The 19,079-nt window shown below is 52.4% G+C and overlaps 9 protein-coding genes across 9 annotated transcripts; 3 read left to right on the top strand and 6 right to left on the bottom strand.

Moving 5' to 3' along the window:
- Window positions 1-501: 501 nt before the first annotated feature.
- On the bottom strand, window positions 502-1,754 carry SCP_0313090 (NADP-dependent alcohol dehydrogenase 6; the record flags this gene model as incomplete). The annotated part of the gene is made up of 4 exons (XM_027756692.1): window positions 502-873; window positions 941-1,276; window positions 1,334-1,653; window positions 1,715-1,754. The coding sequence occupies 4 exons, from the start codon at window positions 1,752-1,754 to the stop codon at window positions 502-504; spliced, it is 1,068 nt and encodes a 355-aa protein (XP_027612493.1).
- Window positions 1,755-2,823: 1,069 nt separating this feature from the next.
- On the bottom strand, window positions 2,824-3,316 carry SCP_0313080 (hypothetical protein; the record flags this gene model as incomplete). The annotated part of the gene is made up of 3 exons (XM_027756691.1): window positions 2,824-2,964; window positions 3,014-3,073; window positions 3,140-3,316. 3 exons carry the CDS (start codon window positions 3,314-3,316, stop codon window positions 2,824-2,826), a joined length of 378 nt encoding a protein of 125 aa, XP_027612492.1.
- A 226-nt stretch (window positions 3,317-3,542) lies between these two features.
- On the top strand, window positions 3,543-5,558 carry SCP_0313070 (hypothetical protein; the record flags this gene model as incomplete). Its single annotated transcript, XM_027756690.1, has 2 exons — window positions 3,543-4,151; window positions 4,218-5,558. The coding sequence occupies 2 exons, from the start codon at window positions 3,543-3,545 to the stop codon at window positions 5,556-5,558; spliced, it is 1,950 nt and encodes a 649-aa protein (XP_027612491.1).
- A 324-nt stretch (window positions 5,559-5,882) lies between these two features.
- SCP_0313060 (hypothetical protein) lies at window positions 5,883-6,771 on the bottom strand (the record flags this gene model as incomplete). Its single annotated transcript, XM_027756689.1, has 4 exons — window positions 5,883-6,019; window positions 6,071-6,198; window positions 6,254-6,611; window positions 6,666-6,771. The coding sequence occupies 4 exons, from the start codon at window positions 6,769-6,771 to the stop codon at window positions 5,883-5,885; spliced, it is 729 nt and encodes a 242-aa protein (XP_027612490.1).
- A 1,114-nt stretch (window positions 6,772-7,885) lies between these two features.
- On the top strand, window positions 7,886-9,535 carry SCP_0313050 (TFIIH basal transcription factor complex p47 subunit; the record flags this gene model as incomplete). Its single annotated transcript, XM_027756688.1, has 7 exons — window positions 7,886-8,038; window positions 8,096-8,211; window positions 8,260-8,489; window positions 8,548-8,653; window positions 8,698-8,876; window positions 8,926-9,274; window positions 9,331-9,535. 7 exons carry the CDS (start codon window positions 7,886-7,888, stop codon window positions 9,533-9,535), a joined length of 1,338 nt encoding a protein of 445 aa, XP_027612489.1.
- A 337-nt stretch (window positions 9,536-9,872) lies between these two features.
- SCP_0313040 (predicted protein) lies at window positions 9,873-10,951 on the bottom strand (the record flags this gene model as incomplete). The annotated part of the gene is made up of 3 exons (XM_027756687.1): window positions 9,873-9,899; window positions 9,963-10,613; window positions 10,673-10,951. The coding sequence occupies 3 exons, from the start codon at window positions 10,949-10,951 to the stop codon at window positions 9,873-9,875; spliced, it is 957 nt and encodes a 318-aa protein (XP_027612488.1).
- Window positions 10,952-11,344: 393 nt separating this feature from the next.
- SCP_0313030 (hypothetical protein) lies at window positions 11,345-12,871 on the bottom strand (the record flags this gene model as incomplete). The annotated part of the gene is made up of 7 exons (XM_027756686.1): window positions 11,345-11,575; window positions 11,626-11,717; window positions 11,769-11,878; window positions 11,938-12,030; window positions 12,082-12,177; window positions 12,391-12,487; window positions 12,553-12,871. The coding sequence occupies 7 exons, from the start codon at window positions 12,869-12,871 to the stop codon at window positions 11,345-11,347; spliced, it is 1,038 nt and encodes a 345-aa protein (XP_027612487.1).
- Window positions 12,872-15,044: 2,173 nt separating this feature from the next.
- On the bottom strand, window positions 15,045-16,986 carry SCP_0313020 (hypothetical protein; the record flags this gene model as incomplete). Its single annotated transcript, XM_027756685.1, has 8 exons — window positions 15,045-15,539; window positions 15,599-15,614; window positions 15,668-15,859; window positions 15,915-16,357; window positions 16,414-16,508; window positions 16,561-16,610; window positions 16,663-16,745; window positions 16,801-16,986. 8 exons carry the CDS (start codon window positions 16,984-16,986, stop codon window positions 15,045-15,047), a joined length of 1,560 nt encoding a protein of 519 aa, XP_027612486.1.
- Window positions 16,987-17,199: 213 nt separating this feature from the next.
- Window positions 17,200-18,935, top strand: SCP_0313010 (hypothetical protein; the record flags this gene model as incomplete). Its single annotated transcript, XM_027756684.1, has 8 exons — window positions 17,200-17,338; window positions 17,388-17,435; window positions 17,494-17,666; window positions 17,825-17,831; window positions 17,887-18,006; window positions 18,062-18,142; window positions 18,195-18,551; window positions 18,613-18,935. The coding sequence occupies 8 exons, from the start codon at window positions 17,200-17,202 to the stop codon at window positions 18,933-18,935; spliced, it is 1,248 nt and encodes a 415-aa protein (XP_027612485.1).
- Between the last annotated feature and the right edge of the window lie 144 nt (window positions 18,936-19,079).

Below are 19,079 nucleotides of genomic sequence, written 5' to 3'. Positions count from 1 at the left end.
GCGCTCCATCCACTTTGGGCTGCCGTCGTCGCGACCAAAACGTTGGCGAAAACTGGAAGGTTACATTCAAAGCTTCCAAGCTAGCCGTTCGTAGAAATGGTGTCGGTATGCGTACGTTATTACTGACCCGTTCACATGAAGTTGTCACCGACTGAAAATTTGAAGATTTCATTGCGAGCGTAGTAACCGAGTCATTCACCTACAGCATGTGCAATAGCAACACATAGAGGCCTTGCAGTTGTCCAGGAACATAGCCCCGAGAATGAGGACGAGGACTGAGACTCCGACGGCTGAGATGGTACTGTCACATTCACATGACCTTCTGTCACGCGTTCAAGCTCGTGTTTTGAAATACCGTGCTCAGAGAGCAACAGCGCGCGTTATTAATATTGTTACAACAAGCATACAGACAGTTTAATGCTGACGGGTATTGATAATGGATACACACTTTCAAAACAAACTTGGAAAGGAACAGGCAGTTGCGGCGCGAGAAAACCTTGTCTAGTTGATATCCTGAGTCAATACGTACCGATAGCGCACCTTGTTATGCTTCACTCCTTCAAGCGCTTTCTTAACGTCCCGCATCGGCATCTCCTCGATCCAGGGGCGCACATTCTTCGACCGCGCGAGCTCCAGCATCTCCAAGCACTCCTTTTTGCTCCCAACATGACTACCACCCAGGAGACAACCATTCCCGAAATCAAAGGGATGAAGCTGAGGCAAAGGGTCGCTGGCGTCCGGAATTCCGACCGTGATAAATTTGCCATGGACGAAAAGCATAGAGAGGTATGCGCTCAGCGGAGTGTCAGGTGAATACACATCACGCGTGGAGATAATGAGGTCGAGAGTCAACGCCAAGGGTTTGTGGAAGTCCTGTCAGCGATACGATAGCAAAGACCGGTCAGACAGTGGTGAGGCAGAAAAAGAATCGAACACTAACCGTCTCTTCGGTGTTAATGATGTGGTCAGCTCCCATCTTCTTGATATCTTCTATCTTGGTCTTGTCATGGGTGAAGGCGTAAACTTCCGCGCCCATCGCCTTCGCCCACAAAACGGCGTAATGTCCGAGTCCTCCAATGCCGACAACGCCGATCTTCTTCCCCGGTCCTGCGCCATACGTTTTCAAGGGAGAGTAGACGGTGAGACCTGCGCAGAGCATGGTTGCGGCGTGACGGGACTCGATACCATCTGGAATAGGAAAGACGAAACGCTCATGAGCCCGGATAGCAGTGGAATATCCACCATGGGTGATGACGCCGTCAGGATATTCGCCATTCTGTGTGCAGGAAGGAAATATGTAAAAACAGAGCGCATATAGTCACTCAACACGCACGTAGGTGTCGATGCTGTCCGGACAATAGTTCTCGTAGTCAGACTTGCACTGCTTGCACTGGAGGCAGCTGCCGATTTGTGCGCCGACACCCACTCGGTCGCCCGGTTTGAACTCCGTGACCTTGTCGCCGACGCGAGTGACCTTTCCGATGATCTCGTGGCCAACGACGAGAGGCAGATTGCTCTCTCCCCAACCTTGTGTGAGCGTATGGACATCAGAGCCGCAGACACCGCAATGTGTAATGGCAATCTCGACGTCCTCCGGCTGGAAAGTCTTGGGCTTGAACGCGGTCACTTTAAGATCGCTCCACAAGGAGGGATCTAGTCAATTGTAGTATAGATATGTCAGTATACGGGGAAGACGAACGAGACTACTGTTGACCTGTCAGAGCATAGCCTTTGAATTCGAGTGAAGGCGACATGATGAGGGGAAGAAAGAGAGTTGGGAGCCGGGTCTGCGATAGTACGTCCGGGGTATATATCCATCGCCCTTGTGAATGACGTCGTGTGGTTATGTCGATGACGTAGCACAGATTGACACATGAAGCTTGAAGAGAGAATACAGAAACGGGCAAACCTCCTTCCTACTTTGGGCGATAATTAGTATTCATTGCCGTAGCCAATATTTTGCGGTCAGGCCAGTTCTCCAACTCTAATTATGGCTAGCAGTGACCTACCCACGGGCGTATTCATTGCCGCGGAAGAGGAGTTCAGCACGACAAAACGGACGAATAACGGAAGATGTGCGAACGCGCAAGAGGCCGGTGTCAGCTTCTACATGCAATTTTGGCACCGCTTCGGGCAAAACCCCCAGAAGTACATACACCGCTGAGAGCACCGAATTTTCCCTTTGCTAAAATCTGGGAGAAATTTTGGTGTGTTTTCATCTGGAGCGCCGGTAAATTAATGCGTCGCTATTTGCCCCCAAATTTCAGCAAGAGGGAAATCCGCGGCCGGCAGTGTGATATGTACCATGAGCAGATCCACGGGTACTCTATGCAGACGTTCATGCCGAGGCACGAGTGACGAACTCTGCGCGATTTGGTCAAGCTGCATTAAACAAGAAGGTGAATAGACCTCAGAGTCGCTCTTCGCGTGAGGGAGGGGTTCAGACATATGCTCGCATCGTTGCTCATCGGCCTTGCTCGTTCGAGATATCAATGCCCTATCAGCTCAGGCTGACCAGGAGCGTCTGGTGTTGGCGACAGGATTGAGACCACGATCCGAACTGGATGCGGCGGAGGAAGAGTTCGGGCAAGTGGAAGGACGTGGCTCAGGAGGCGCTTGCAATATTCACTCTGGAAATAACGGATGGGCTAGATGTGAGTAGTTTAGAGTACCCACTCGATTCCCGACCGTCTCTCGCGACAACTTGAATAAAGCGGCAGATCCCAAAGTATCGCTGCACGGCAGAATCACACTGCCAGATATGTGGGTAAGTACTGGCGGTGACTGTCTGCAATAGAGGTAGTCATTGGCATCCATCGCGAATTAACCGGCATATTCATTTGTGTGTGATGCTAGAGCGTCCCCAGTTCCATGACGGACCGATTGTCCCCCAGCACGCTCCTGAACCTGGTCAGACTCGAGAGGAAGGGACGGTGCGAGATAGGCAGTGTCTTGGACCTCCTGCTGGACAGCCTCTTTAGCAAGCTGCTACCAATGAGGGAGGTATACTCACAGTAGTGGAATTGTGTACACCTTTTGGCGAGACGGTAGCTGGAACTTGAGGCACACACTCCTGCGATGGTGCCGCATTCAGTTACGCGCTCTCTAGCACCGGTGGAGAAGCCATGGTACTACTCACGGTAGACCCCGTGCGCTCGCCTTCAGGTTTAAGGAAAATCGCGGGCAGCCCAATACTATCGATTTTGTCGAGTATGGCGGCAATCTCAGGAGGTATTACTAGTGAACCACGACGTTCTCTAGAACGCAAATACTCTGAGATGATTCTGAGGTCGTCTTCAGCAGCCTCCTCCTTCATGCTTGAGACAGATAGTGGGTAGAAGTTGGGAGACACAAATAATAATATTATGGAAACGTGGCGCAAGATAGCAAAAAGAAGCCCATCCAGGCGCGCTCGCCCAATGCGCGCCTATTATTTAAGAATGTAGACGCCCGACCGTTCAAAGACCTTTCGACCCCTCACAATCAGGATGGCGTCGACGTCTGATTCTGTTTGAATCCTCATCACTGATTCCACCTATTTCATGACGGCGATGGATGCCGTTCTATCAAAGCTCCGGCGAAGGGCTCGGGAGCATCCGCACAATAAGCAGCTGCAGGAGCTCTTGTCTCGTTTATCTCAATTGCAGTCTCACACCGGACAATCAGACTTCAATCCTGATGACTGGAATGTTTTGAAGGACTATTTTGACAGATTGACCTCGGAGGGGATATGGGACCCTCGGGAGGGCGAATCGCTGTTGGATGATCTGCGGACGAACCTGCATAGCCGACAGTACAGACCGTCCGACGCAGATGCTACTGACCTTCACACCCCTCCGTCATTCACGGAGGCAGCAAGGTCAGAACTTGGGGCTGCGGAGAGGATCTCCATAGTCATGCCGCCGCCAATATCGACACCGCTTCTCCCCATATCCGCCATTAATACAACCGTGCTCCCGATGGAGCTCGTGGACACGCTAAATCAGGTCTACTTCCTCCATCTCCTCGCAACCGATCCGGATAGTGTCCTCCCGCCAGGGAAATCACTCCTTTCCGTCATGTCTCGTCCGTTGCAAAGTGCAACCCAAGGGCAACTGCCCAGCTTGCAGGAACGCGTCGAAACTCTGGTGCACAAGGCGTTCTGGGACGAGGTGCGCTGCGCTGCCACCTGCCGTCTTATGCCTTAATACTAAGGGATTTCCATGCCGTCATGACAGGCGCTTGAGGCTCTTGCGAGTCCTGTTCCGTCCGTTGAGGTGCCTCGGCTGGAGAGACTGTACGAGGACCTGTACGACGCGCTCAAGCCGCTGCTTCCTTCGGAACACCCGATTTTAATAATGCTGTCATCTCCCTTGTCACCGACGTCTTCGCCTCTCCGCTCCGCCATCGCCCATCTTCGCGAGACTCTCGCTTGCCTGCGCGAACGCTGCGCCCCTGCCCGCGACGCCCACATCGACTCCCTCATACTGAGGCTCGACGATGTGTCGTCGATAATGGCCTCTGCAGGCATGGCAAAGCTCGTTGTAGATACCGTACGTGCGATGCTCAAGCTCGCGGAAGACATGAAGGGGGACCTCTCGCAATTTGTGCTTGGCACGATGGGCGAGGCACAGCTACGCGCCATCGTCACCGCCGAGGCCCACGAACGCGAGCGCGCGCTCGTTCTCGAGCTGTGGCCTCCGCCACGCGTGCACGAGCTCTGGCAGCAGTGGTGTGTGCGTCCCCTACCACCTGACTTCGAGGCCGTTGCAGAACATGCTCCCCATGCTGCCTGGATTGCCCAGCTTGTGCACGCGCTGGGGTCGACTGTGCCCGTCTCCTGTCCGATGCCGACCGTGCCTCTCCCGTCGTCTTCCCCTCCCGAGCAAGAACCACCGAGGGAAAACGTGCTTCCGCCACCATTATTCTTTGTCTGCCCGACCCTCTTGTACATACAGAACGTCCTCCAAGCCCTCATTATCGCCGCTTCGCTCCGCTCTCTCGTCCGTCTCCCCTCTTCACAAACCACACTCGCTACTGAATTCACCACGCGCATCTGGGCGCTCCTGAAGGCCGAAGTCGACGAAGAGCCCGGCGCAGGCGCGACCAAATTGGTCAACCTCGCCGACGAGGCCGTCCGCGTCCGCCGTCTCCTCAGCGAGGGGGAGTCTGTCGATGCGGACGAGGAGGCGCGCTTGCGTGCTGCAGTCGACCGTACGCTTCAGCCGCACGATCCTGTTTTCATCCTCTTGCAGAAGCGGCTGCTGCATGCGATTGCTGCCCGACTATGTGCCCCGCCGCCTTCACGTGAGAAGACGGCGGCGTTGCCAGAGCGCCTACAAGCTGGACGGGGGCAGGCAGGGACCCGACCACGGATTGATTTTCGTGTCGATCATGCCGGGGCTACTCAGGACGAGAATAGTTTCCAGGAGTCTCCTTTAATAGCCAAGGGCTTCGAGGACCAGGTTCTCGTCCGAGTGGTTGGAGATGCGCTGACGAAACTTAGATCGTGTGTTGAATGGACTGAACAGACGTGGAAAGATTTGATAGAGAATGAAGTATCGGCCACTGCAGCGTAATGATATTACTGTGTATCAAACAAGACTTCACTGTATCCACGCAGAGGAAACGCTCTAAAATGTTTATTGTACGATACATTTCTGATAGTCTACCGGGACACTGAATTAAAGTACAACTCGAGCAATTACTACGACAAGTCCTCCGTGATCGAGTTCTGAGTCCGAAACCAAGTCCGCGTCCAAGTCAAAGTACGTCGTCAAGTCCAAATCCAGCCCACAACGGAGTCTGAGCCGTAGGTACAGGATTAAGCCGATTCTAGGTGGCACAGTCAAAGTCAAAGTCGAAATGCGAGAATCATGTCGTCCGAGGCTGACATGCGGGAGTCAAGTCGCTTTCGTCTTTTTCCTTCCGGCCCGCTTCGAAGCTGCTTCGGAGAAGATGCTGCCATCCAACACACGTCGGATGTCTTCCTTCTTCATCATGCCATCTTCGGGCCATAGAAAGATGTAGATGGAAAGCCCTGAGTGGAGATTGAATCGACAGCTCCCGCAGGTTTACACAGTCCACTCACATTCGAAGAACGCGCCGATCCAACCGGTAAAGTCCATGAGCAAACGCTGTCCCTTTAGAGCTTTCAACACGTCTTCCATCGTCAGACCGTCCTTGCCGTCCGCGTACTTGGAAAAGAAGTCTTCAAACCTGCGCTGATAGATAAGTTTCGATTCCGACAAACTATGGCATAGTGATAGCTTACTTCTGCGGGATAAACCGACCCTCATTGTCAAAGATGCCGGAATCGCTGCCGTGCTTCGCCTTGTGGATATTCTTGAGATGCAAGCGGAAGAACGGGTCGGGCAGATATCCAGGGACCGTTGCGTACGAGAAGCTGGCATGAATGATGAACATGGCGGTGACGCTCAGTAGAATGTTGAAGCCGAGATCGTGGAAACCGCGGTAGGTATCCAACGGCCAGACTATGCTGTCATTGTCAGGGTCAAAGAAATCGCAATGTTGCTGCAGGACCGTCTGCTTGGAGTGATCTGACGCCCACTTGTTCGACTGGGTTCCACGCGGCTGGTCAGCGGTAGCGGCGAGATTTGCACGTCCGGTTCCTGCGAGACGACATCTCTCAGATGCAACTTTCAGGATGTTGAATCCTAACTTACCGGGATTGACGAGCTTGCCTGAGTTGACAGGGTTGTAGAGCGGTCTCTCCACGGTGACTGGCTGGGCGGGGATCGCAGTCTGCACCGCGGTATTCTGCTGTTGCATGTTCGATATAAGCTGCAGTACGTGGGGGTTCAAGTTGAACCAGTGCTGGCGAGTAGGAGGACTTTATATATGACTGGCTGTCATTGCGCGTCACCAGCTGTCAGACGGTGTCACATAAGAACGGCGAGCGGGCGCAAGACACGAGTTAGTTTATACCTCGACAACATTTATGCACCTTTATTCTGAGGAATGAGCGCTGCCGTGGATATGGCAGAGCAAAAGACAAGTATTAGCTCCAGACCCGGCAACCGCAAACCAACCATTCAATCGGTGCGCGCGATTTCCAATATTGATATAACGAACCCGTCAATTGAACCTCCATAAGAATACTCTACATTTCGTGACGCGATGCGGTGATGTATATAAGGACGCACCTGTTACTTGTGTGAAGTCAAATGACCGCAAAGACAGCACATACTGGGCATGAGTTCCGTACAAATTGTGTGTATGAAATACCCTCTCAGCAACGCTGTAGCGGTCAAAGCGCTTGAATCATGATGGAGGTGCAAAGTCTGTGGGTTCAATGGAGTCACCAACACGACTGGTAACTCACAAGATCGTTATCATCTAGTCCTCCTTGTCTGCAGAACGTACCTTCCGCGGTCGGGGACACAAAAGTTGGAAGACGAGAATGCCAATCTCCTTTCAAATTCAATGCTTGCAGATATCCTAGACAGTCGAGTTGGGAGTCGAGACGAATAACTCCAGGCTGAGATTGATGCGATGCGCCATAGATGCGATTACACCCTACGATGAAATTCTGGAGATGTCTCCGCCGTATATTGGACCCATCATCTCCAAATATATGCCGCGCATTGAGAGACAAAAAGCAACGGAATTATAAACGCGCTAGGTGACATGTCCTGAGCCCACTTGCGTGGGGCGAAGGCGGATATCGTATTGTAAACATTGTAAACAGCTCGCCAGGGAAGTGCACGTGATGTACAAACATGGAAAGCGATGTATTCACGGTGGCGTCGAGGAATTCAGACCTTCTCTCGTCCCTCACTGTTTCAGCTTGTCAGAACACGTCCGTGTTGCATACATTGCAGGTCATTTGAGCTAGCTCACCGGGCAAGAGCGTACATTGCGGTTCGACCATTCCGTGGATGAGATGCCCCGGCGAATTGGAGACATTGACGGCGACTCAGATTCCGATGTATCCATTTTTGACGACGCTGAAGGGGTGACACGTGGGAAAGGGAAAGGGAAGGGAAAGGCTATCGATCGACGGAAGAAGAACAAAGGAAAGGGCAAGGCTAAGGAGGTGAGCACCACGGTGTCTGTCTGTTTGTCATAACGCTAGACATGATTCCTGAACTAGCAACCGTATGCATGGGAGGCATCATACACTCGATCTTGGGATACTGTGCAGGAGGACGAAGCGGGAAGTCTTCAAGGCGCTGTTGAAGATCTAATTGCGCGAGGTAGACGCAGACGGTAAGCATATTTCTTAATTTCACGGTCTTTCGTCCTTACAGCGAGTAGACTACTGGCCCCGGCTGCCGCTATTCGACGCTCTATTATCCGTCACCTTGTTCTTCTGCTTGACCTCTCCTCAGCTATGATGGATCGCGACATGCGGCCGACGCGCTTTGACTTGATGCTGCAGTACACGCGTGACTTCATCAACGAGTGGTTCGACCAGAATCCTTTGGGACAGATCGGTATTGTGGGGATGAGAGGAGGGATTGGTGAGCGAATTGAAGAGATGTCTGGTACGTCCTCCACGTCTCCCAAGTACACAGGCGATAAACCGTCGTTCTGCTTGGCAAGGCAACCCGCAGGAAATCTTGAAGGCCATCTCCGAGAGACACAAATTGGAGCCCGCAGGTGAGCCAAGTCTGCAAAATGCAATCGAGATGGCACGAAGTAGTATGAGGTATGTATCGCCTACTCCTCCTGACCTATCTCTAACATGCCTAGCCATCTCCCAACACACTCCTCCCGCGAGATACTGGTCATCTTTGGTTCTCTGACAACCTGCGACCCCGGAAACATCCACGACACACTTGACGAATGCGTCAAGGATCGCATCCGCATCTCGATCGTCGCGCTAGCCGCTGAAATGAAAATTTGCAGAGATCTCTGCGAGAAAACTGGGGGTGGGTAGCAGCTTCTCTCCCAACTGACACATCCTCATCGTCAAGGTAGGCCAGTTTGGTGTTGCCCTCAACGAAGGTCACTTCAAAGATCTGCTGTTTGAACTGATCCCTCCACCGGCTCAACGTGCCATGACGCGCACTGCAAGCGGCACACCCTCTAACCCTGCCGCGGACCTCATGATGATGGGCTTTCCGACGCGTCTGCCCGATACCTCACCGCCGACTCTCTGCGTGTGCCACTCTCAGCTGAAGAGCGAGGGCTTCTTGTGTCCCCGCTGCCTGGCGAAAGTGTGCGACGTGCCGACGGACTGCGACATCTGTGGTTTGATGATCGTGAGCTCGCCGCATCTTGCACGGAGTTACCATCATCTTTTTCCGGTGAAGCCCTATCAAGCCATGTATGTGTACTCTCCGCTTTTACATACTTGGAACCACTGTTGATTTTTCCGCACAGCATGTCACTTGAAGACTCGATGGACATAACTTCAACGTGTCATGGTTGCGGTTTGACGTTCCAGACGGCGGGCAGTGGTGGCGTGACGGAGGGCATGAGCCCTCTCGGTCGATATCGTTGTCCAGAGTGTCACAACGACTTCTGCGCAGATTGTGATGTGTTCGTCCATGATGTTGTCCACTGCTGTCCCGGTTGCGGGAAGTGACAATTGATTTTCGTCACTTCCTTAGTCTTGCTTGTCTTTCTTCCTTGGTGCATCGGATCCTCCAACACGGGTGATATTGTCTAAATGATAGTATGGGTATGGTCTGAAAAACGAAATGGTATCACCAGTGACGACATACAACTTTTCCCCAGGGCGTGTCCTTCACAAACGGCTGTGTCCGATACTTCATTGCGCGATGAAGCAACATGAGTGGGTTGCGTCCTCGAGATGCAGGACGATTCCAAATAACAAATGATACAGTATGAGAGGTCCGATGGTACGTGCGACGACAGCATAAGTAAGAGAAGGTCGGACAATAGCATGCATGAATGCGGAATCACTCGAAGGGATTTGTGCGACCAGCCTAGGGGAGTTGGGGGGAAAAGCTCATATCACTCGCTACATAGAAAGGTCGACAAAGACGTACCTGGTGCTCACCACCTCGGTCTGAGCCCTCGCTACACCCGCAAAGCCATTCCGTCCACCACCGCACTGGCGGTTCATCTTCTTGCACTGTCGGGGGTGGGGTCAATGTTGGCGTAAGAGTAGGTTCGGGCGGCCGGTTTGCGTGAGGTGGTGAATTTGGCGGTGGTGGCGTACGCGGACGGGGTAGATTCAATGATTGCGGCGGCGGAGGCTTTCTCGTGGAAGACAACGCTTGCAACGTTGGGTGTTCGGGGGCGGGTGTTGCCGAGACACCGCCTTGCTCGCCGTGGAGGGGCGAAACGGACGTAGATTCGGTCATGATTGCGGATTGTGTGGGCTCGTTGAGCGAGGTGGTAGAGGCGGCGGGGGTTATGAAGGGATTTTCCACAAGCTCAAAAGACGTGCGGGTAGACGTTCCCGGGCTTGGGCTGGCTTCAATGTCGTCTAATGGGACGCCGTCGTCCGTCGTTCGCAGCTCACGGTGCGCTCCGAGGGCCATGGAAGCTTGTGTCATTCTCCTGCTTGGCCAGAGCAGACTTGCTTTCCGGGTGATGTCGCCTACTAGCGTGGTACCGCTTGATGACGCCGCATTGGTGTTCTCGCGCGCAGCTTTCCGCCGTTGACGTTCGGCCATTTCCCACAGTCGTAGATTCTGTTTTAAACGTAGGCAAAACATCGGCATACCGACAGACGCAAGCAAATACGGCGCACCTCTTCAACTCTTCGTGATTCTGCTTCTTCGTCGTTCACTGGTGGATACTCGTCCACGGAGGTAGATGCCCCTTCGGAAAACGCATCCTCTCCCTCGTTCGCGTATAGTGTCTCTGGTGCTGGTTCGACCTCGACCTCCCTCTCCTTTCCCCTTCTCACAGCGTCACTGCTGCTGGAGTGTACCATGGATGTTTCTTCGTCCTCCCACGGGCGGGCTCTGCTGAGATCCTCTTCGACCGGTGAGGGTGGTAGAGACGGGAGTGGTTCAGGGTTACTCATGGCCCGAGCGCACGGTGATGGTGTGCGGCGAAGGAGGACGATGTATTGACGAGCCGAAAAGTGAAAGTTAGTTACTACGGAGCCCAAACCCACGGTGCTCAAACGAGGAGCAGGTGATTACCATATGTGGAATGTGTGCTGTCAACGAGTCCTACACATCGGATCCGGCGGCTAATTGCGTCGTTGGTACAGTAGTGGGTGCGTGAAGAATCAATATTATTACAATAACTGGGAATACTACTGCTGAGTAGATGCGTATGGTGCAGGTGTATATGGGTTAGTCCAATTATTCGAAGCTAGATAACAAGTCCCATCATGATTCCTAGGCGAGAGGGAACGAACGGCAGCTGGTGGGCTGGAGGGAGGCCGGAGGAGCATGACTTCAAGCTATATTCAATGCATACCGGGCAGACTCCTGTCCGGAACGCGTTGGATGATCACGCTCTCGCTGCTGCCAGACGCATCGTCCGAGATGTGGTAACGAAGCCCGCTGCTCTTGCTCGCCCCCTGCTGTGCGGAGGATTGATATTCCTCGTCTCCCTTGGGGATGGCTGCATTATCCAGATACATTGTCGAGTTCCGTGCGCTCTCCTGCAATTGTACGATGTTTTGGCGGTACGCATTCTGCGGCCCGAAGTCAGTGAAGCGGAATTATAAACGAATATATGGCATACCTGTTCCTGATAGTACTGTAAACGCTTGCTGCGCTCAGCTTCGCGCTCTTTCCTGTGCACAAAGTACAAACCGACCAGTGTCCCGATGACACCTATAGCTCATTAACCATAGTGCTGTCCAAGCGTTCCGATGAGCCACTTACCTATGAAGATGAAGACGGCCACGACGGCGTACACCCACTTGCCCACGTCCTTCGCGGCGTCTGCACGGTTACCGCAGATACCGGACGCGAGGCAAATATATGTGGAGCATCTAAACACAAACCCCATAAGCCCCACCTGTACCTTGGTGCGATACATGAGGCTGCTCACTCCTTGTCGGCATCACACGCTTCACCTTGGGCTCTTGATTGCATGCATGTCAGGCTCTGAGAGTCGCAATACAGCCCTGGTCGGCAGTTGCCTCTGTTCAGACCTTGTCAGCTCGGAAGGGTTGTGGGATCAGCAACCGCATACCGAGAAACGATGTTCGCGACCTGCCTGTCCTTTGCGAACGCGACGAAGACTGTGTTTTGTACTACACAGGACTGCCCCTCGGTTACGTTCGCCCACCTAATAACCAAACAACGAAATCAATATGTGTTTCGGAGACTTCAGCATCAGTGTGGAAAAAAACAGGATGATAGGTTCACAACCTGATAGCATTGCACGAAGGGATGTGTACATCTATCTCACAAGATGCATACAGGTTCGCAAACACTCATCGCACCACTTATGTCGCGACCACTTCTACCAAATCTGGGTGAAGGGAGAAAAGATACGCACAGGCACACATTGTTTAGACACACCGAACCGTTGACGTTCAGACCGAAACCAGTCGTGTCCGCGAGATCTTCCCAGTCAGGCGGCCCCTCGCACTCATCTGTGACACACCGTGAGATGCACAGCCGCGCGCAGGAGTTGCTGCGCAAGGGTGAGAATAGCTACCGTCTCTGTTGAACTGGCACGGGCTGCCGACGGCCAAAACGGGCAAGCATTGATCCTGTTCGTCCGGGCAGAACGTCCCCTTACTACACATCGGCGGTATGTCGCTGCTCGTGGTGTACCCGAACGGAAAGATGTCTTTCCTGCAGCCCTTCAGGTCACATATCTGGGACGAGTTGCAGTAGGTGACCGAGTCGCAGTCGGACCTGAATTGGTACGTGCCCGCCTCCAGCGTTTGGTTCGCGAGAGAACATGGCTGGTTGTGCTGCGTCTTGCCCGCACGCGCCCCCCAGAGAAGGAGAAAAGTCGGGAGGAACAACATCGTCGGAAAGCTGAGTAGACTGGATGCAGAGGCAACCCGGAGGAGAGTACACACCGTGACAAGTCACAACAAATATACACGATGAGGCTCGCGCCCGCCACGTGCTACGCGCCTTTCGATCTGGATCTGGAAGTGATCTCGACTGCCAAGCAATATTTCGTTTCCGACAACTTCTGCACTGAAATATGGTATGCAAATGATCACAGACGAATCCTTCTAAGTGGAGGTTTATGGCTGAACCCAACCTTAGTCGCTATAGCTGTTTGTTGACTGAGATTCCTGAATTGCCTCTTCCATCATGCTCGCCTCTCGCGAGTCCTGTACAACGCAGATCGCAAACAACCAGACATTCAATAATGTGCGCAGTAGCCAGATGCAAAGACTAGGGACGAGAATGGGCAAATATCATCAACATTGTATCCCCTGAATTTACAACCGGTCAACGAGCATGAATGCGGTGTCTGAGTACAGTTATCATCAGCTCATATCAAAAACTCTGAAGGGCAACAAGCATACACACCACGAGAATGCCTGCATGGGGAATTCGTGGATCTTCACCGTAACAACCTTCCTCTCAGATAACTCAGGACACCGATCGTCAATGTATGACAGCAGCTTGCTGTCATCTCCCGTGCCACAAATTTCTAACTTCCGCAGGCCGAGAGGTCTCTGACATACCGCCCTCTCTATCATTTCCCAGTCTAAAATACACAAATCATCAAAGCGGGCACAGGTCAGCGTCCGCACTGTGCACTCTGAGTCCAGCGCGCGGAGATCCCTCATATCGTCATTGAACACGGAGAGACTGATCGTCTGGAGATCGGGAGAAGAGAGCTGGGCGACAAGAGGAGGGATCCAACGGAGCGACTGGTTCTCCGGAACACACATCTCGCGGAGGTGGAAAGACAAAGCGCAGGTCTTCAATGCGGTGCAGGGTTCCAAAGTGAACTCCGTTCTACCGAGGATGCCTGCGGAAAGCGCGTCAAAAAAGGTGCGGAGGACAAGCATGTAAGCTAAAAATCATACGGTCGAGATGCGTGTTCGAATCCACGGAGATCCTGAGATGTTTGAGCGTAGGGCCAAGGACTTGTAGCATCGTCTCCAACAGTACCGCGTCTTCTACTTCTTCGATATAAAATGCAAGTGATTCGAGCGATGAATTAGTGAGAAGCCATGTGAGGAAAGGCGGAATCATGTTAAGTCCTAGCGAACGCATTTCTAGAGAACGGAGGCCAAGGGGCTCATGTTTGCCCAAAGGTACGTCTACCATTCTAAAGTAGGGGTCCTCCAGGCAGAGATCCCCTAGATGCGGGAACGCGTGCAAGAACTCGACGAATAGGGCATGGTCTTCAAAGATACACTGGGTCATGTCCAGTCGCGTTACCGTGGAGCCGAGAGTTTGCGGCGATACGTAGAAACTCCGAACAACGATAACCTTGCTCAAAATCAATTGAGATACTGCAGGCAGATGCGTCAGAAACGACGACGGCTCGCGTAACCATCGAGTTGATCTGTGGTCCGAGCTGCACAGTTCCAACGATGCGATGGCATGCCCGAGGTGGGGCGAGACAGATATGAGCTCGTCGAAGGAACGTGCCCTGCTCGCGTCTACTCGCGTCTCGCAGAACAGGTGGTAGCGTGCGGTGGGAAGCCATGAACGACATGCGAGAGCACACGCTCTGAGAGTAGCAACATCGTGGTGGAGGTGGTCGATGATTCGATCGCACATCTCTGGAGGGAGCCTTTTCGGACTCATGCCTAGTGACAAGCTATCAGTACTTGTACCGGGTTGGACTCCAAAATTTATAATTGATTACCTGCGTGTCAACTCGGGTGCTGCCGTACTGTGTAGTAAAAATGGGCCTTCCGACAAACAGTTGCTCAAGCAACGTTACGGACCTTACGGTAGGCAATTGCCAGTAGTAGGCTAACTTGATTACAGGTCGCGGTGCACGTGGATAGATAACCTGTTCTTGTGACACGACGCGTCGTGTAACGCGATTCACTACGGTCTGGCCAACAAGTCCTTGTAAATCAGCACGTCTACGCACGAGCAGTAACAGTCATTAATGAAATTACCAGGCCCTAAATACTACCTGTAGCTGTAGCACTAATACCTAAGATCATCTACTTCCATAAATATTCGGACTGTGGCCCCCAGCCGGTATTACTATTACCGTGTCTTGCTACGTTCCCAATCCTCAAACCCATCGTCCACAAATGCAGGGGAGTTCTCTGGCCGCGCAAGCGTCGCATCCGAGGATGTTGACTCGCGACGCTCATCGCCCTCTCCGCTATGCTCGTCTCTAATCATCGGCTGGTGCTCCTCACGCCCTCTTACGCTTGCTGGTCGCTCACGTCGGGCGAGCGGACTGCGGCGACCACCTTCGTCTTCCTCATCACTAGCGTCCCCGAGCTGCCATATCACCTCGTTCTGCTCTCCGTCTTCTTCTCGCAGTCCCTCCTCCTCGCCGCCTTCTGCTTGGTCGCCCTTGTTCCTTCTTGGCCGCGATGACAGCGGTACATGGTGACTATTATGTGCTCCGGGGCCCGTTTGATCTGGCTTCGTGAATGTTAAAAGCACCACACCGGATATTAGGATGATCATTGAGACAAAGATGAAGAACAGCGTCCAAGATTGGTATGCATCGACCTCGTCATTGAATATCTGGTTTGTAGAAGGAGAGTTAGTGATAAATTGGCAAGGGAGGACAAGGTTCCACGGACCAGGGAGTCAAGGAAACTGAGATTAATAAGGTCAGTGACATCTTGATGATGACGTGACAAGATGCTCACCCTGTAGCAGTATAGACACCATAGAAGACTGGTACAACCAGCGTGGAATCGTACACTTTGAGGGCGTGATTCAGGCAAATAATCTGTAGCACTGCAGTGACAGCGAGCAGTAGGAACGTGAAAATAGTCGATGCATGTCCAAACTGATTGCCGGTGTTCTCGTGGGACAGGCTGCCAGAAATCAGTTTGACGCTAGACGCACAAGTCAACACTGATCGTTGATACTTGAGAACGCAAAATGACTCACGAAGCCTTCGCGAAAACCAAGCAACCTCCAGCAAGCCCTCCACCACAACATGCCCACCCGATGCCTAATGTCCATGCAATCCTCTTGTCGTCATGCGGCTCCATCCACAACTCTAGCTTCTCTCTCAACCACATGATCGCTATCCGCCACACTGCTCCAATTTTCCCTAGGAAGCCTACCGCGGGAACGCGATTCATTCTCGCGCTCATGCCAACGAACGGCTCAGCACTGAGGTCAGAGCGCGCCTGAAGGACCTGGTCGAGCTGCGCGACGAAGATGTACACGGAAACGAGGGTGAATGACATGACGAAGAAGAAACCAAGCCAGTTGCTGCGCGTCCAGAGGTACGTCAGATGCGCAGCGTTGGTCTCTGTCCCGAGGCCGCTATTGATGGAACCAAAGGCTACGATTCCGATCACACCAATGATGACGACGATTGTACCCTGTTACGTGCGAATTTAGTTACCTCCAGCAATGTCGTGTGACGGACTGTACGAACATAAATGTCGTGCTTCGTAACAGGAGTGCTAACGAGGAACTTCGCGAATAGGAAATTGAAGATGAGAGACGTTGACCCAAGCGGTGCAACGTATTCTGCGAAAGAAGGTGGTCAGACAAGCTCTGGCTGACTGGGATGTTAGCGAACCGGCTCGCATGTATTCAAGAGCCAGTGTACTCCCAATGAGTTGTGACAGGCTGCACAGAAAATATATAAGGCGCGTAGCTTCGCATACTCTCAGTCACTCACATATACAAGATCATACCAAGCAGCCATAATGGACGTAACCAATCTCTCCGTCGGGCTGACTTCGGAATCGCACTCGTACGGACCTGAAAACACAATCATATACGCCGTAATATCACCAACAAACGTGCTCAAGCTCACATGGTCCAATTTCGTGAGATTAAGACCAGCAGCATTCAGAATGGAAGCTAAGATGATGATAGCGAGTCCGATGATGAAGGCTGCTACCGGGTTGCCGTGGCGCGGAGCGGGAACTGTGTCATCGGGGGATGCGACAGAGCTTGGGAGAGATGCCACAGTAGATGAGACTAGGGTAGAAGAATCCATGAACGCCCTAGTAAGAACTCCAGGAGGCGAAGGCCTTGAGCGTGACTGCGGGAGGCAGTTGTAGTCTTGACTTGGAAAACTAAGTACTGCATTATTTCCGTTAATGTGTAATTTATGTAAATTTTAACCATCATTTTCCCGATAAGCCCCAGTTGAGCCTAGCTGCTACTTGTTGCCCCACTCTGAGCTTCCCTTTGACAAGTACTGTGCACCATGTCTCAGTCCGATGTGGAGAAAGACTATGATGAACTACAGTCAGACCTCGAAGAGGAGGACTGCGGTGATGGCTTCCACGTTGGCGAACGTCTGGACCCTCCGCAAGCGCGTTTATACACTACTCAAGGTTTACACAGTACGCCAATTTGTCTGTCCTCAGTCCAATTCGCGCTCACCTGTCCTAGCCCTAATCCATGAAGGCGTTATCGACCTTAATCCCCCTTATCAGCGAGGTAAGTAGAAATGTTTGCACGTCTTGCAAACGGGGATCTACTCGATCTACGCGTGCAGGTCTCGTTTGGACGGAGCCGAAGCAGATGAAATTGCTTGACTCCATTTACCGCAACTTTTATGTGCCGCCTGTCGTGTTCGCGGTCTACAAGGACGAAGATGGGGAAGAAGTAATGAAGTGTGTAGATGGGAAGCAGAGGCTGACGTCGATCCAGAAGTTCTTTGACGGTCAGGTGTGTACATCTCAGGTTTGAGTGGCATGTTGGTAGATCTGGCAACACAGCAGGCTACATATACTGATTGATGAGCTTTGTTCGACTTTGTGCATGCTCTTCGGCTTGGTTCGTTGAGGGTGCTCGAATCATTCACTGACCCATTTTGTTTCTGCCAGATTCCATGTTAGTAATTCGCTGTTTATGTTCTACGGCGCAGTGTAGTGACTTCACTACCTAGACAGAGACCCAAAGACAAAAAAGACATATTGGTATACTCGTCCAGAGTCCTACAAGACGACACGACTAGAAGTACCTCCCACATGGAAGCAAGATTTCGCGTCTAAACAGATTACATGTGGTGTGTGCCTTTACAGCTCTTCGGCTATATGTCTGGAGTTCACCTTGGCTCCCAGTCCAGTATCGCAACCTCTCAAAGTCCTTTGAGCGTGATATCTTCCAGAGAGTGCAGCTGGGTATGCCTCTGACAGCAGCAGGTAGCCGTTCATCAATGTCATTGAAATTGAAGCTTGGCTCATTTACATCTAGAGAAGCTACAAGCCATCGCCTCTCCCTGGGCCGAGTGGATTTCTGATCTTGAAGCACGTTTCATCAGCAGTGATGACGGCCTCACAAGCGTCATTGACGTGGACACGAAGCGCGGCCGCGACTTCCAATGTCTCTCGCAGCTCGTGTATTGCTGCGACGGCTACCCAGAGCATCTCCTCCCAACATCTCAGAAGATGGAGTCATTTGTTTCGCGCATGGACGTACCGAATGCGGTATTCAAGACCGCCATCAAGGACGTCCTCACAGAGTTCTGGCACATTGCGAACACCCCACAACTGAATGCCGCGTTCACCAATATTCCTAAGAGGGTCGCACCCGCCGAGTTCGTTTTCATCGGTACGCACCACATTTCCTGAATGACGGCATCGTTATATTGAGGCAGCGCCTTCTCTACTAGGTCTTCTGCTCTACGTGATGCGGGACTGTTCGCACGAAATGCGGGCGACTGAAATATTTGATATGCGGACGTATGTCCGGAAGAAATTCGCGGACGTCCGGATGCGCAATGACATCCTTAAATACTTGTGGGCTTTCGTCGACGACCTCACGAATAGGATGGATGGCGGACGAGGTACCATCCAACGCTCCACACGGAGCAGCGGAGACGCCTCCGGCAGGAAGAGACGCAAGAGGAAAAACGACAGCGACAGTGAGGTCGACGAGTATCGGCCAGTGAGCAACGGAGCGTCGACCAAGCGCTCGAAGGGGCGAGGAAGGTAGGCGGTGAGATAGTCCTTTGGTGCGGATGGAAAAGGTGGAAGAGGTATGCATATAAATACGTCTTCACGTGTGTCGATTCTCGGTCAAATCTTCCATGCATATCCATTGTAACGGCTTTATAGGTTTTACCTGGAGATAAATTAC

The sequence above is a fragment of the Sparassis crispa genome (genome assembly GCF_003851025.1).
Source record: "Sparassis crispa DNA, contig_000002F, whole genome shotgun sequence".
In the NCBI taxonomy this organism is placed as follows: Eukaryota; Fungi; Basidiomycota; class Agaricomycetes; order Polyporales; family Sparassidaceae; genus Sparassis; species Sparassis crispa.
This window is presented reverse-complemented; position numbering and strand designations above follow the sequence as displayed.